This window comes from Erythrolamprus reginae, chromosome 1, assembly GCF_031021105.1.
Source record: "Erythrolamprus reginae isolate rEryReg1 chromosome 1, rEryReg1.hap1, whole genome shotgun sequence".
NCBI classification, from domain to species: domain Eukaryota; kingdom Metazoa; phylum Chordata; class Lepidosauria; order Squamata; family Dipsadidae; genus Erythrolamprus; species Erythrolamprus reginae.
This window is the reverse complement of record NC_091950.1, coordinates 241,158,386-241,173,371: the sequence shown is the minus strand read 5'-3', so window position 1 is coordinate 241,173,371 and position 14,986 is coordinate 241,158,386. Positions and strand designations below refer to the sequence as shown.

Genomic DNA, 14,986 nt, shown 5'->3' with positions numbered 1-14,986 from the left:
CCTTCCTTCCTTTCTTTCCTCCCTTCTCTCTCTCTCCCCCCCCTTCTCCTCTTCCTTCTTTATATTTTTATGCTCCATATCACAAGTGAAACCATAGATTCTATTTCCTAGAGAGGAATCCTTGCAACTCTTTGATGTGTGCCCAAGACCTCATTTCAAGTGATGGTCTACACATATTTGCTTCCCTTTTCTGAAGAAGCTTATTTCTTTGACTGGGGCAAATGTTTGTGTTATGAATTTCCTGCTGCTATTTCATTCCATGCTATTTACTAATTAGCTCTTGAAAGTGTAATTAGCCCAGACTCCCTGCCACAATGGCTCGACTCAGCATTTTATTGAGTCTTTGGATTCTGAATCAGTAGAGGTCTCCCTGTGAGTCAGGCATATGGTTACCGGGTAGTCCAAATATCTGCCAGAAACAGCTTTTGTTTATCTTTTCAAGTGATGTCATTGGACCTGATCACTTCCCAATTTTTTTGCACCCAAGGAAATATGGAAGGATATGTCATCAAATCTTAGGCTGCCCAAAATAAAATGTTTGCAGCAGCTAATTATTTGGCTGAAAACTTGCTTGAATCCCATTAAATATGGTATTTGCAGTATTGTGAACATTTAAGTCTATTGGACATGTAATCTCTACTTTGATAAAACCTTAAATCAAGCCCATTCTGACTTTACACTCAGTGCTTTTGGGATGAAAATGTCTTGGGAATCATATACCCCATATATATTTCATTTGACATTCTATGCATATTGCCATCATCTGTCTTAACCAATCCCTTTAGGACCTACCCTTTAAAAAGTAGCAAAGACCGTATTTACTTATATGGCTTTTCCTTAAAGTGGATTTAAATTCTAGTGCTGTTTTAAATTTTACTATAATCTGTGTTGGTTTTCCAACATTTTTTATCATGCTTTGAATTATAGCAACATAAAAAACTACTTTTTTGAAAATCTAGAATAAAATGATTTTGTGAGTTGGCATACTCCATGCTGTTTAAGACATCATGAAACCTCTACAGGATTCAGCATAGGATTTCTCTGGAATATATCTTTTGTGTGTGTGTGATGGTAGTGGTGGTGGTGGTGGGAGCTGTTTTCTTTGTTTTCATCATGATTGTGGCACAGCAGCACAACGTCTCAGTAATTAAGGTGTTTGAGACCCAAGTGTTTGAGACCTGAGTGCCACACGAAGAGTGTCCATCTTCATTTTGCTCCTGCCCACCTAGCAATTTGAAAGCATGCAAGTGCAAGTAGAAAAATAGGTGCCACTTTGGTGTGGAGGAAATAGTGCTCTACTATGTCATGCTGGCCACATGACCATGGAAATGTTTTCAGAAAATGCTGGCACACAGCCTTGAAACAGAAATAAGTGACACCCCTACATTCAGCAACGACTAGCGGAGTAAAATCCCCAGTGACTCTTTCTTTTCCATGATTCTGGCAAGGGAAGCCTTTGGAGCTAACCGCTTTCTGTGTTGCTGTTAATATTGTTATTAAGAGTGGGCATTACAGTAACAACATACCTTTCATTCTGTTAGCTTGTTTAGAGTCTAGTTCAGTGATGGCGAACCTTTTTTGCTCAGGTGCCAAAAGGGCATGTGAGAGATAACTCATGGGTGTGTGCCCGCACCCATAATGCAATGCCCTGCCCCCCTGCATGTGTGCACCCCCCCCCAACACTGCCCCTCCATGCATGTGTGCAGACTTCAATGAAGCCTCCGGACTTCTGGTAGGCCCATTGGACCATTTTTCACCCTTCCCAGGTTTCGGGAGGCTTATGTGTGAAAATGGCCACCCCTGCCCTCCAGAAGGATCAGAATCAGCCTGCCAGCATGCACATGCACACTGGAATGACATAGAAACATAGAAGACTGATGGCAGAAAAAGACCTCATGGTCCATCTAGTCTGCCCTTATACTATTTCCTGTGTTTTATCTTAGGATGGGTATATGTTTATCCCAGGCATGTTTAAATTCAGTTACTGTGGATTTACCAACCACGTCTGCTGGAAGTTTGTTCCAAGGATCTACTACTCTTTCAGTGAAATAATATTTCCTCATGTTGATCTTTCCCCCAACTAACTTCAAATTGTGCAATAGGGCAATTCCTTGCATGCCCTAGGCTCACCATCGTGGGTCTGGTTCTAATATTGCACCATATTAAAATGGAGTTTACAATTCCCATCTGCCCCAATCTTTGCTCACTGAAAGACTGTACAGTATTGTTGGGGTACCATCTAGGGCTGCTAACAGCGAAAATCAATCAATACCATGAAGAAATAAAAATAATTGAAATTAAAACTGGGCAAATGACTTTAGATTTGCTATAAAACAAATGGTTATAGGAATTCATGAGAATGTGACATCAATCATTTGGTTTCTTGTTTTGTGTCTCTCCTTGCCATCATAAGTGAGATGATGTTATCTGCCATCAAACTTGCAGAAAGATTGACATAAAAGAGTGTTTTTAAAATATTTGAAAAAAATTGTAAGATAGAATTCGAATCGGAGAAAAACCAGCCAAGAATTTTTATATATTCTAATGGAAAGATCTTGGCAATTTCCCCCCCAAATTTAGTTCTTCACTTTAATAAATTTTTCTTGTCAACCAAAAAAAAAAGGGGGTGGGTGGGTGGGTGGGTGGGTTATGGAACTCAATTGACCAAAAATAAGTTTTTTAAACCCTTAAAGGATTAGAGTGTTTAAGAACCTAAAGGATTAGATAATATAGTAAGTGCATATGTTTCATTATGTTAAAAAGTTTCCAAAATGTATATGTTCTTATACTTATACAGAATTGCGTGTATTTCCGGATCGTTTTGTGATTTATGTCTCAAGATTTGAACCCAATCCATCTTCTTGGGTCAAAGAAAGTGTGGCACTGGTATGTATGAAAAATATTAACAAATAGCATATTTTAGAGCATTCTGGTTAGAAACGTGGGTGGCTTCGTGTTAGCCTTTGCCATTCATGGATTCTTGGCATGTGGTTGGGATGGAAAATTTTACATAAATTCTTGGGCCAAGTGATTTAAAAGTTGGATAGAAAAATTGTTCTCTGAATTCATGAGCTTCACACCCAGAAAAGAGAGATTAGTGAGTTTCTGGTAAGTATTGTTAATGAATTCAAATTATTCTTTAAAGGTGCAGAATAAAGAACACCATAAAGACGTATTTCAAATATGAATGATACAAATTAATATATTGTGGCAATCTATACAAAATTAAGTACTTTTCATCTTTCTTTTTTTACTTATGGAAGTATTCTTTTGGAGCATTCATTTGTTCTACTGTATTTCGTTATTAATATTATTCGTCAGATAGTCAGTCAGATGTTCAGACTGAATTTAGCATTTTTATCTACCTACCAAGTGCTCTCCAAGGATCTGGAATAGGCAGTTGTTGATGTTTTTTGGGTGCCCAAAAAGCATGCATGTGCGCTATCACGCACATGTGAGTACCCACACTCATAATTCAATGCCTGGGGAGGTTGAAAACAATTTCCCCCACCCACCGGAGGCTTTCTGGAGGCCGAAAATGGCCTGTTTCCGAACTTCTGAGGACCCCAATAGGCTCGTGTTTCACCCTCACCAGGCTCCAAAGGCTTCTCTGGAGCCGGAGAGGTAAAAACGCACTCCCCATCCCTCCGGTGACTCTCTGGAAGCCAAAAATGCTCTCCCAGAGCCGCTGTGTGAGCCAAAAATCAGCTGGCCGGCACACACATGTACGTTGGAACTGAGCTAGGGCAACGGCTCGCATGCCATAGGTTCACCATCACTGGTGTAGGATGCAAGCTGTCCCAAGTAAAGCTGCCTTTTCCAATTGACTGATGGTGAATTTGTCAATGCTGGTGGTATTCAAATGGTACTCAAGTTTGGGGATTGCAGCCAACATGCCTATTACTTTTGGAACTACCTCTGCTTTCCTTTGCCACAGTTGTTCTATTTCTATTTGTAATTAGCAAAATTGTATTTTGCTATCTTCTCCAATTCTTTCTCTTTTATTGTGCTTTTCTCCAGGCACTGCCACATCTACGTATTAGCAAGACTTTTTTGTCTTTCTTATCAACAGTGGCTAAGTATGACATGTTGTACCCATCTGTTTGAGTTCTAAAATCCCAGAGAACTTTAGTTTCTTTATTTTCTTTGATTTTCTCTATTTTATAGTTCCACCAGAACTTGCTTGCATGCAAATGGTAATTCTTGCAGATTTTTCAATGCATTATTATTGTTGCTGTAGCTGCTGCTGTTTTGTTAGATATTATTATTATTATTATTATTATTATTATTATTATTTATTAGATTTGTATGCCGCCCCTCTCCGCAGATTTGCTAGGGTTGGACACATGAGTTAGACTGCAACTGTCCCACTCTTAAAGATATTAAACTGAGAGAATTAGCCTTCATCTGAGCTGACATTTCTTTTAATAAATGAAACCATCATTTCTGAGCTGACATTTCTTTTAATAAATCAAATTATCATTTCATCAGGTCATTTGGCCTATTGGCCACATAGTAATTGTTGGCAGTTCAACTAAGCACAGAGGATATTAAAGATATTTCAGCTCTGGTTTTATTTTTATCGGGTTATAAAACCTCAAGATACCAGCCCTTAGGAAGGAAAATGATTCCTTTCTTATTTTCTTGGCAGCAATGCAGTCTTGATCTGCCATTGTCTTCTACCAAGGTGTGGTTCCAAGCTTTTCAATCCAATTTGTACTCCTGGAATTTCCTGGTTATCTGCTGCTTGGAGTAGCCAAGCCAATTTAGTTTTCTTTTTAAAGTTCAACCAGGGTCATTTAAAGTTGCCATCATAAGAATAATTAACTTCAGGAAACAGCTTTGCATTGATGCTTTCCCCCCATGGGATCTGAAGACTGGACTGCCATATCCACGTGGATTAATGGAGGAACTCATGACATTAGAACACAATCGACTGCCAGATTTCTAAATACAGGTAGTTCTCCACTTATCACCACAACTGAGCCCAAAATTTATCTTGCTAAGCAAGGCTGCTGTTCCTCATTTTATAACATTTTTTGTCAGAGCAAATCACTACAATAGTTTAGTCCAGGGGTAGGCAAAGTTAGCTCTTCTGTGACATGTGGACTCCAACTCCTAGAATTCCTGAGCTAGCATGGTTGGTTCAGGAATTCTGGGAGCTGAAGTCTACAAGTCATAGAAGAGCCAACTTTGCCTACCCCCGGTTTAGTCAATCATATGGTCATTAAGCAAATCTTCCCCACTTGACCTTACTTGCTGAAAACTGTTTGGGAAGTTACAAATGTTATCGCATGACTCTGGGACAGTGCAACTATTGTAAATACATGCCAGTTGCCAAGCACTCAAATTTTGATCATGTAATCATGGGCAATGCTGCAACTGTCGTAGATGTAAAAAAAACAAGTCACTTTTTTCAATGGTTTAACTTTGAACAGCCAATAATTCGAGGACTACCTGTGTTGAAAGAGCATTTGGGTACCTCTAGATTCCGTTGCCTCATTGTATGGCTTCATTTCAGGCTGATCAGGACTATATTGCTAAATGTCTATGGAGATTCTGTCTCAAAGGTGCTTTTTTCAAGAGGCAGCTGGACTTACTTCTTGGTTTTTTAAGATGTTTCGCTTCTCAAGAAGCTTCCTCAGCTCTGACTGGAAGGTTACGAATGGAAGGCTCCACTCCCATCTGCACTACTTGGGTGACCCTGAGGATAACAGATAAACCTCCAAGTGGCCTCAACCACTCTTTAAAACAATGGTTCCCAACCTTGTTTGGGCCATTCTCCATCTAAGCATCTCTAAAATCCTGATGCCTCTACCCCCCACTGTTGTGGTTAGCTCTGGCTCTGCTCCTGCCCCAAGGACTGTGGATGTGGGGGAGACATCCACATGCTGCAGGCCTGTTTTGCCCCCGGTGGAATCTGCTGATGAAGGCTCCTCTGACCAAGAAGACATGAGTGACAGGGAGGAGGAAAGTGTGGCAGACAGCTCAGAAGGAGATCAATTATCTAGCTCCTCCTTGGATTCGGAACAAGAGTTAATGCATCGCCACGCATGCGGAGAGCGATGCATAGGCAACAACAACTGAGAGATTATTATCAAAGAAAATGAGGCCATCTGTGGTTGGGTGGGGCTGTGGTAATTAGTGAGGCTGCTATAAATAGCAGCCTGTGGGTTTGGCCATTGTGGAGGATTATCTGATCATTGTGTTTCATGATTGCTTTGCTGACTTTGATCTTTGTGTGCTGATTTTTCCCCACTTTGAAACTAAACCAGAGCAAAGTGTGTTTCACTTTGTGAAAGAAAAAGGACTGTGAATTGCCTCACAGCTGCAAGCTAAGTATCACAGAACAGATAAGGGACTTGTACAAATTACCCATTTGTTTGGAGACAAGTGCTCTTTGCTATACAAAAAGAGTGCTCTGTTTATTTGCATTTTCGGTATAAAGAACATTGTTTTGAATTTTCAAACGTGTGTGTGTCTGAAATTGTATCTGTGCATTTTTTGGGAGGATTCTACTAGAGAGCTCGACAGAACACACACACACACCCGTGACATATAATTTTTTCTATACAAAAAGTGAACTCCTTCTCTCGCAGAGGAAGCCTAGAAGGCCATTAACTTGGTTTAAGCAAGTTTCCAATTGCTCCCATTAAAGAATCAAATTGCCCCCTCTGTGGTGCATTGGTCCCATGTTGGGAACCACTGCTCTAAAAGAATGCAAATTATCAGCTATCTGCAAGGAATATAAATCCTTCCATTCCCCATCATCCATTCAGAGCTAAAGAAAGACGCTTCTTAGATGAGAAGCAAAATGTCTTCCAAGAAAAACAAGAAAGTTCAGTTGCCTCTTGAAAAACCACCTTTGGGACTCAAGACTATACTCATATGTCTTCTCAATCTGGGTGAGCTTTATGCTGATCAAGGAAACAAAAGCTTAAGTTTGTTGGAGAGGATAAGGAAGTTTTTCTGTTTACCTCTTGAAGGAACTGACAGGAGAAAGAGCACACGCCTTATTCCTTTCTCTTTGCTTCTTTGTGTCTGAGTTTATGCCCACAATGAGCACTGTGGCATTCTTCACTTTTGACTCGTTTCTGAGGATGCAAAAGGCTTAATATTCACAGGGATAATGACCTTGGATATGAAATACACCTCTGTTGCTTGGGAGAAAAATATGACAAATTCGATCAAAATATTGAATGCAGAAACATCACAGTGACAGCAGAGGTGTTGTCAGGGTTGTGGCTTTGTCTGTGAGAGCTGAGTCGTCAGAAAGGCTGAACAAAGAAAAATGGTTGTCTTTGAATTGTGGTGCTGAACAAAATAGTTGAAAACATCATGGACAGCAGCAACAAATAATTAAATACTAGATGAAAGCAAACCAGACTTTTCACCGGAAGCACTAATAATGAAGCTAAAGCTTATGTACGTTGGACATATAATTTGAAAGAAACAACCACTGGAGGAGACCATGACGATGGGAAAAATGAAAATATAAAGAAGAGACTAACTGAAGACAAGGTGGTTAGATAAGATTACTGAAGCTACAAGTTATAAGAAGTTACTGGCAGAAATCTTTGACAAAACATTGGTTCCCAAAGAGTTGAAGCAATTAAAACATTGAACAACAAACAACTCCATATGTATGCTTAGAAGTTTGAAATGTAAGACAAAAAAAAAGATTTCTTTTATTGTTTTACATTTTAGAATCTCTTTCTTCTGTCCTTCTACTATTTATGACATCCTTTTTTGCAATTATTTATTTATTTATTTATTTATTTATTACTTAGATTTGTATGCCGCCCCTCTCCGAAGACTCGGGGCGGCTCACAACATGTAAAAAACAAATCATAAGCAATCCGACAGATTTAAAATATTTAAATATTTAAAAAACCCCATATGCTAACAGTCACACACACAGACATACCATGCATAAATTAAACGTGCCCGGGGGAGATGTTTCAGTTCCCCCATGCCTGCCGGCAAAGGTGGGTTTTAAGGAGTTTACGGAAGGCAGGAAGAGTAGGGGCAGTTCTAATCTCCGGGGGGAGTTGGTTCCAGAGGGCCGGGGCCGCCACAGAGAAGGCTCTTCCCCTGGGGCCCGCCAACCGACATTGTTTAGTTGACGGGACCCGGAGAAGACCCACTCTGTGGGACCTAATCGGTCGCTGGGATTCGTGCGGCAGGAGGCGGTCTCGGAGATATTCTGGTCCGATGCCATGAAGGGCTTTAAAGGTCATAACCAACACTTTGAATTGTGACCGGAAATTGATCGGCAACCAATGCAGACTGCGGAGTGATGGTGAAACATGGGCATACCTAGGTAGGCCCATGACTGCTCTCGCAGCTGCATTTTGCACGATCTGAAGTTTCCGAACACTTTTCAAAGGTAGCCCCATGTAGAGAGCATTACAGTAGTCGAATCTCGAGGTGATGAGGGCATGAGTGACTGTGAGCAATGAGTCCCGGTCCAGATAGGGCCGCAACTGGTGCACCAGGCGAACCTGGGCAAACGCCCCCCTCGCCACAGCTGAAAGATGTTGTTCTAATGTGAGCTGTGGATCGAGGAGGACGCCCAAGTTGCGGACCCTCTCTGAGGGGGTCAATAATTCCCCCCCCAGGGTGATGGACGGACAGATGGAATTGTCCTTGGGAGGCAGAACCCACAGCCACTCCGTCTTATCCGGGTTGAGCTTGAGTCTGTTGACACCCATCCAGGCCCCAACAGCCTCCAGGCACCGGCACATCACTTCCACCGCTTCGTTGACTGGGCATGGGGTGGAGATGTAAAGCTGGGTATCATCCGCATATTGATGATACCTCACCCCATGTCCTTGGATGATCTCGCCCAGCGGTTTCATGTAGATGTTGAATAGCAGGGGGGAGAGGACCGACCCCTGAGGCACCCCACAAGGGAGAAACCTAGGAGTCGACCTCTGGCCCCCCACTAACACCGACTGCGACCGGCCAGAGAGGTAGGAGGAGAACCACTGAAGGACAGTGCCTCCCACTCCCAACCCCTCCAGCCGGTGCAGAAGGATACCATGGTCGATGGTATCGAAAGCCGCTGAGAGGTCAAGGAGCACCAGGACAGAGGATAAACCCCTGTCCCGGGCCCGCCAGAGATCATCCATCAACGCGACCAAAGCGGTTTAGTGGTTAGTAACTGCTGAGCATAGGGACAGGGTTGTCAAAACTCGTAGCCTGCATGCCTCATGCTCTGATCATGGCCACGCCTGATTTAGCGAAGAGAAAAAAGTCATGATATGTCATGTGATGCCATCATAATAATGCAAGTTTGACACCCGTGTTCTACAATAATTTGAAAACATTACATTTCTTTTGGATGACTATGTTATTTTTTTTTAAAAGCACAGCATCCAGAAGTTTTGATGAAAAACTTCCTGAATTAAAAGAACAGTTGATGGAATCTTTCAGCCAATAGCATATACCACTAGAAATATGGAAGTATTTTGAGTTCTCCAGAAGAGGTAGTTGAACATATCGTTGAACAAGCAAACATGGAGTGCTAACTGGAGTTATGTAATGATGTTTAAGAGGAATTTCCTATCAAATTTTCACTCTAAATCAAGTGTTTGTACTTGACTAACCTCAAAATTCAAGAAGAGAAACAAAATACTTTCTACTTATGGTAAGAAACAAGATCAAACATGATTGGACAGGAAGTTTAGAACATAATATGCAGTGCTTGTGGCTTGTTGGTTGGAAAAGATCTTGGCCTCTATTTGTAATTTGTAGTATGAAGGTTGAAAAACAAAACAAAAGATAAAGCAACGAATGTGTATATATAAACCGATGGGAAAAGACAATTTCTCAGTTCAAAGAAAGGAAGTTTTTTTAAAGCAGAAATTAGCCAAAGTAACTATGAGAAAGACAATCAGATAGAATAAACAAGCTCAGCAGATGAGAATAATAACTGAAAATAAGACACATAGGGAATATTCTATACTGCTGGAACACAAACATTTTTGGGCTCTTACCATTGAAACAGATTAGCATTCAGAAAAAAATAAGTGATATTGACCAGTAGAAGAGAAACTGATTTAATTAGTACAGAAGATACAACTATGTCCTCCAAAAATATAGTAGTGGATAGCTACTACGCGTATAAAACAAATCTATAGTAAATGTAAAGGACTGAACTAATCCATTAAGAATTATGCCTTCCTTATATATGAGGGGATAAATGATACTTTAAGGAGTAGCTGCAACAATATCCTACATATTTTATTTATTGATTGATTGATTGATTGATTGATTGATTGATTGGATTTGTATGCCGCCCTCTCCGAGAACTCGGGGCGGCTCACAACATATCAAAAGAAAATAGCAAATACATCTAAAAATCCAATTAATATAATTAATATAATTAAAAACTCCAATATAGTTTAAAAGCATTCATCATTATTCTTTCAACAAAAAAACCTAAACACTCATTGGTCAGGGGCCTAGGATGTAATGGCCCCAAGCCTGGCAGCATAAATAGGTCTTTAAACTTTTACGGAAGGCAAGGAGGGTGGGGCAGTGCGAATCTCCCCGTTGAGCTGATTCCAGGGAGCTGATTTTGGACATCTTAGAAGAAAGCGGAAGCTTTTTCCGCTTGTTCAGTATAAAAGGGAGTTTTAGAAGTTAATTAATTAATTAACTAACTAGCTTGCCTGGTGATTGGAGGAAATCAATTCTTTTCCCATATAGGGAAAAATAGGACAATCCAGCAAGCGGCTGAAGTTAGTCTCAGAGAGATACAGTACCGGGCAAGATTTGAGAGCAGATGCTAAAGAAATCAAATTGTAAGGGTTAATAATGTGTCAGTTACCAGATGTTAGCTTAGATCTATCAAGAATGATTCTTGACAGGCTAACCTTATCTCATTTTTTTAAATTAGGCAATTTAAAAGATTATGGAAATGCTATAGGAATAATACATCTTGATGTTAAAAAAATATTTTCATAAAATATGCTATGATATGATGATTAACAAGTTAATTGAGCATGGGTTTGATGGCATAAAGAAGTATGTAAATTGAATACAAATTATTCTCCATTGAATTGAAGAAAGGTAATATAGGATTCAAAGTACTTTCCCCTTCAATATCTTATTAATAAGTTGGGGTGAAAGATGAAGAGAATATTGTATTTCTTAAATTGATGGGTAACACAAATTAATGGGATCTTTAATACTCAAGAGAGAAAAATAATTCAAAACCTAATATATTTCAAGCAGTAGTGATCCTCAGATCACTACTTGAAGTGCTGCAAATGCAAAAATTGAAAGATAAAATAAATATTTGTACAAGGTGTCAACAAAACTGGACAAATTCATATTTTTTTCATATTCCAGTGTATTCTTTAAATAATTAAACACTATGAAACACAAATAAGAAATAGGAAAACAACCTCTTATTACTTAACTAATAAAGATATCAACAAAACAAACTCTGAAATCATATATAAAGAACAATTTCCCAAAGGCTCAATATCAATGCATAAATAAATAACTGAGAAACAAAACACTGCTGACAAAAGAAACAATTTTCAACTATATACGTATTATCCAATTTTAATTTATTAATTTAATTTATTAATTTACAGTAACTTTTTGGACTATACAGATGTCTTGTTAAAAATCAAAAGTTAAAAAAGAATAAGTTCTCTTGACCTTTTAAGTCAAGACAGTTATTTTTAATTGCTACCATAATTAGATTTAAGAAACAGGCTTTTGTATTTTGAATTAGAGTTTTAAAATAACAATGTTTATGACAAGTCCTTATAACAAAGGACTGTAAGACAGCATATAGAAACATTCTGATACTTTTTAAGATCTGACAATTGCTACAAAATTAAGATTTAGATGGTTCTGAAACGAATGGCCCAGTAGTGGGTTCTAAAACCCACTGCTACTGGTTTGTCACAAGTGCTACTGTTTCATAGAACTGGAAGCAACCCAACGCTGGAATGGTCCCAGTGTTGCTATAACATGGGACAATCTATGCCAAGTAGAAAACACCACAAGGATTGTGTGGCATACAGGCATAGAGGCAGTGGGAGGAAGAACACCTAGTCTAGGAACCCAGCCAGTTCAACTTGTGTGACAAACCATAGTTTGTTTGTTTGTTTGTTTGTTTGTTTGTTTGTTTGTTTGTTTGTTTGTTTGTTTGTTTCAAAAGCAACTTCTTATATTCCAGTGTGTACATATTTGCTGGTTATATTGCCAAACAAAATATCTGAGACGGAAAGCAATAGGAGGAATGCTTCATGATTCCTTTAACACAAGGATATCAAACTCAAGACCTGTGAGCTGGATCACTAAGATCTGGCTCACGGGCCTACCGTGGAAACTATGAAGGACTGGCCTGTGGTACCTCTGGCAGCAAAAACAGAGCCCAGGCAGGTCACATGCATCTTCTGTTTTCATTGGCAGAGGGCTAAGGACGAAAACTGAGCCTAGATGAGTGACGTCAAGCTGCTCGTGCCCCCAAAGTCAAACACAACCCTGATGTGGTCCTCAATGAAATTGACTGTGACACCCCTTTCTTTAATACGTGCTTGCACCCCAAATTTATTGAATTGAATTGGGAAAAGCTCCAGAAGGATCTCTTTAAGCTAGGTCAACTAAATGATGATGGCATATGTAGCATCCTGACAGCATAATCACATTGTGTAAACCAGCATTTCTCAACCTTTCCAACTTGAAGATGTATGGATCTCATCTCCCAGAATTCCTCAGCCAACATGTTGATGTGATTATGAAATATTCTGATATCTGATGCATTTATGGTTTAGACCACCTCTGTAGGTTGCCAGATAGGGTTTTTTCTTATGCTTACTATTTCTTTACCAAGATCCAGTTCTTTTTTATTTTTTAACCTCTGGGGTGAATATTTTGTATTTTTTAAGCTCAGAGTTTCTTTGTGGGTTTCTTGATCCAGTGAAAGATTTTTACAGAATATGCAGAAATAGCAATAAAGCTCCATCAACCATTATGAAACCAGATGCATGCTTGTGTAAAAAAAACCCCTCCTCTCTTTTGTTCTGCTCCCAAAATTTCATGCTAACTTCGAACCCAACATGTGCTGGGGACAAACAGAGGTATTTGCAAATAAACAAAAGGACAGAATTCAATGTCCATTTATTGAATTCTCAAGATGCTCCTTGCTTAAGAAGTACAAGCCCAACCATGAAAATCCTTAGAATTTTCAAACTATTTCTAAGTAAGGAAATTATACAATCTCTGAATGTATGGTAAGATAGAAGAACTGATCAGGGAAATACTTATGGGTTGGACATGAGTGATAAGGACACCTGAGAAGATTATAGGAAGCTTGCTTCCCTCATTCAGGATAATACTTATAAGTGCTATGTGCTTAGAGCCATTATTAGAGACCCCATAAACTCACTTTATGGCCTATTTCTGTTGTTCCCATCTGGGTGAAGGTTTCGAAATATTTCTAGCAGGACTAGCAGATTCTGTAATAGCTTTGTTCCCTACGCCATCCATTTGGTAAACTTCCTATGTACAGGTATACATCTGAACTAGTCTTGTGTATGTGTGTATGTATGTATTCTCTTATATAGAGTATATTGGAGGTAGTGACCCTTTGAGAACTGTATGCAACAAAATACTGTATGGCAATTAGTTTACATTCAAAGTGACAAAGTTATTATTCTATTGTTATTATAGAATAATAACTATAATATAATAATAGAATAGGATTATAGAATTCTTATCAGTCTATTCATGGGATATTCCCCCAGCTTTTCTGTTCAATACTCAGTGCCTCTTCAGCCCAAGTCAGCCAAATGATCTAGAACAGTGTTTCCCAACCTTGGCAACTTGAAGATATTTGGATTTCAACTCCCAGAATCCACCAGCCAGCAAATGCTGGCTGGGGAATTCTGGGAGTTAAAGTCCAGATATCTTCAAGTTGCCAAGGTTGGGAAACACTGATCTAGAATACTATCTTGGTTACTGAGAAATCTAGAACTGTTAGGATCACATGTTCTTAACCTACCTTTCTGCACAGATCATCTACTAAGAGGATAAAGTAGACCACTGGTAGTACCAAAACAATCACCTGCTTTACAACCTTAATCTTCCCAATCATTAACATTTTACACCATGTTAACAGTTCATATAACGATTATAAGCCTTTTTAAAATATATATTTGTATATATTCTGTGGTGTGTGCGTGAGAGAGAGAGAGAGAGAGAGAGTTTAGATAAGTAAAAGAATGTGGATTGACTCAGCAGGATAAGAACTCGAATTATATTTTCTCTATTTTTTGCAAGCCATGTCATTCCCACAGGAAATAAGCAACTGTATTCTCAAAACAAATCTCCTTAACTCTGTATACATTCCTCTCTGCCTCCCTGATCCCCCAGTTCATTAATTATGAAAATATCATTGTTAATACCATAATGGGTATTATATGAAATGTCTATTCTGCTTAATTGTTGCCTTTATTGTGGAATGGCTCTATTTTTCATTTATATCCCTCTTCTTTAAAAAATGAGGCTCTTGAGCTCTCACAGTGTCATTCAGAGAATGACTCACATTCCTTACATTAATTGTTCGGTTCTCAAAATAAAACACAGGCAGGGTGTGGCTCCAAGGGGAAAATCTACTGTACTTGCAGGACATGTTGGGAAATGTTTCACATACAATTTTGTTTTTCTGTTATTTTGCAAAACCTTAACTCCTTTTTGCCACTTTTTGAAAAAAAAAACGGGGCAGTTATTTTTCTTACCAGCCAGTTTCAGCCACAAGCAATTAATTTCAAAGCAGATGGAGGCAACAGGTGAAATTATAAGCTTTATCAAGTGTCCTTGAAGAGTCTTAGTCATGTTAGTAGGACCGTGGGAGAGACACAGGAAATATCCCAACAGAGGCTTTTTCTTGTGAGAGAAGCTTTCTATAAACTTTGAATGGAGCACCAGGGGAAGATAGATATGTCATCCCTTTCCT

The 14,986-nt window shown here is 39.1% G+C and overlaps 1 protein-coding gene across 1 annotated transcript in view; it reads left to right on the top strand.

Annotated features, from left to right (window-relative positions):
• The window catches only part of SLX4IP (SLX4 interacting protein), a 100,208-nt gene that overhangs the window by 72,551 nt on the left and 12,671 nt on the right, over positions 1 to 14,986 (top strand). The window contains exon 7 of the mRNA XM_070732643.1: positions 2,798 to 2,886. Coding sequence (XP_070588744.1) covers positions 2,798 to 2,886 — 89 coding nt within the window. The remainder of the gene's footprint in view (positions 1 to 2,797; positions 2,887 to 14,986) is intronic.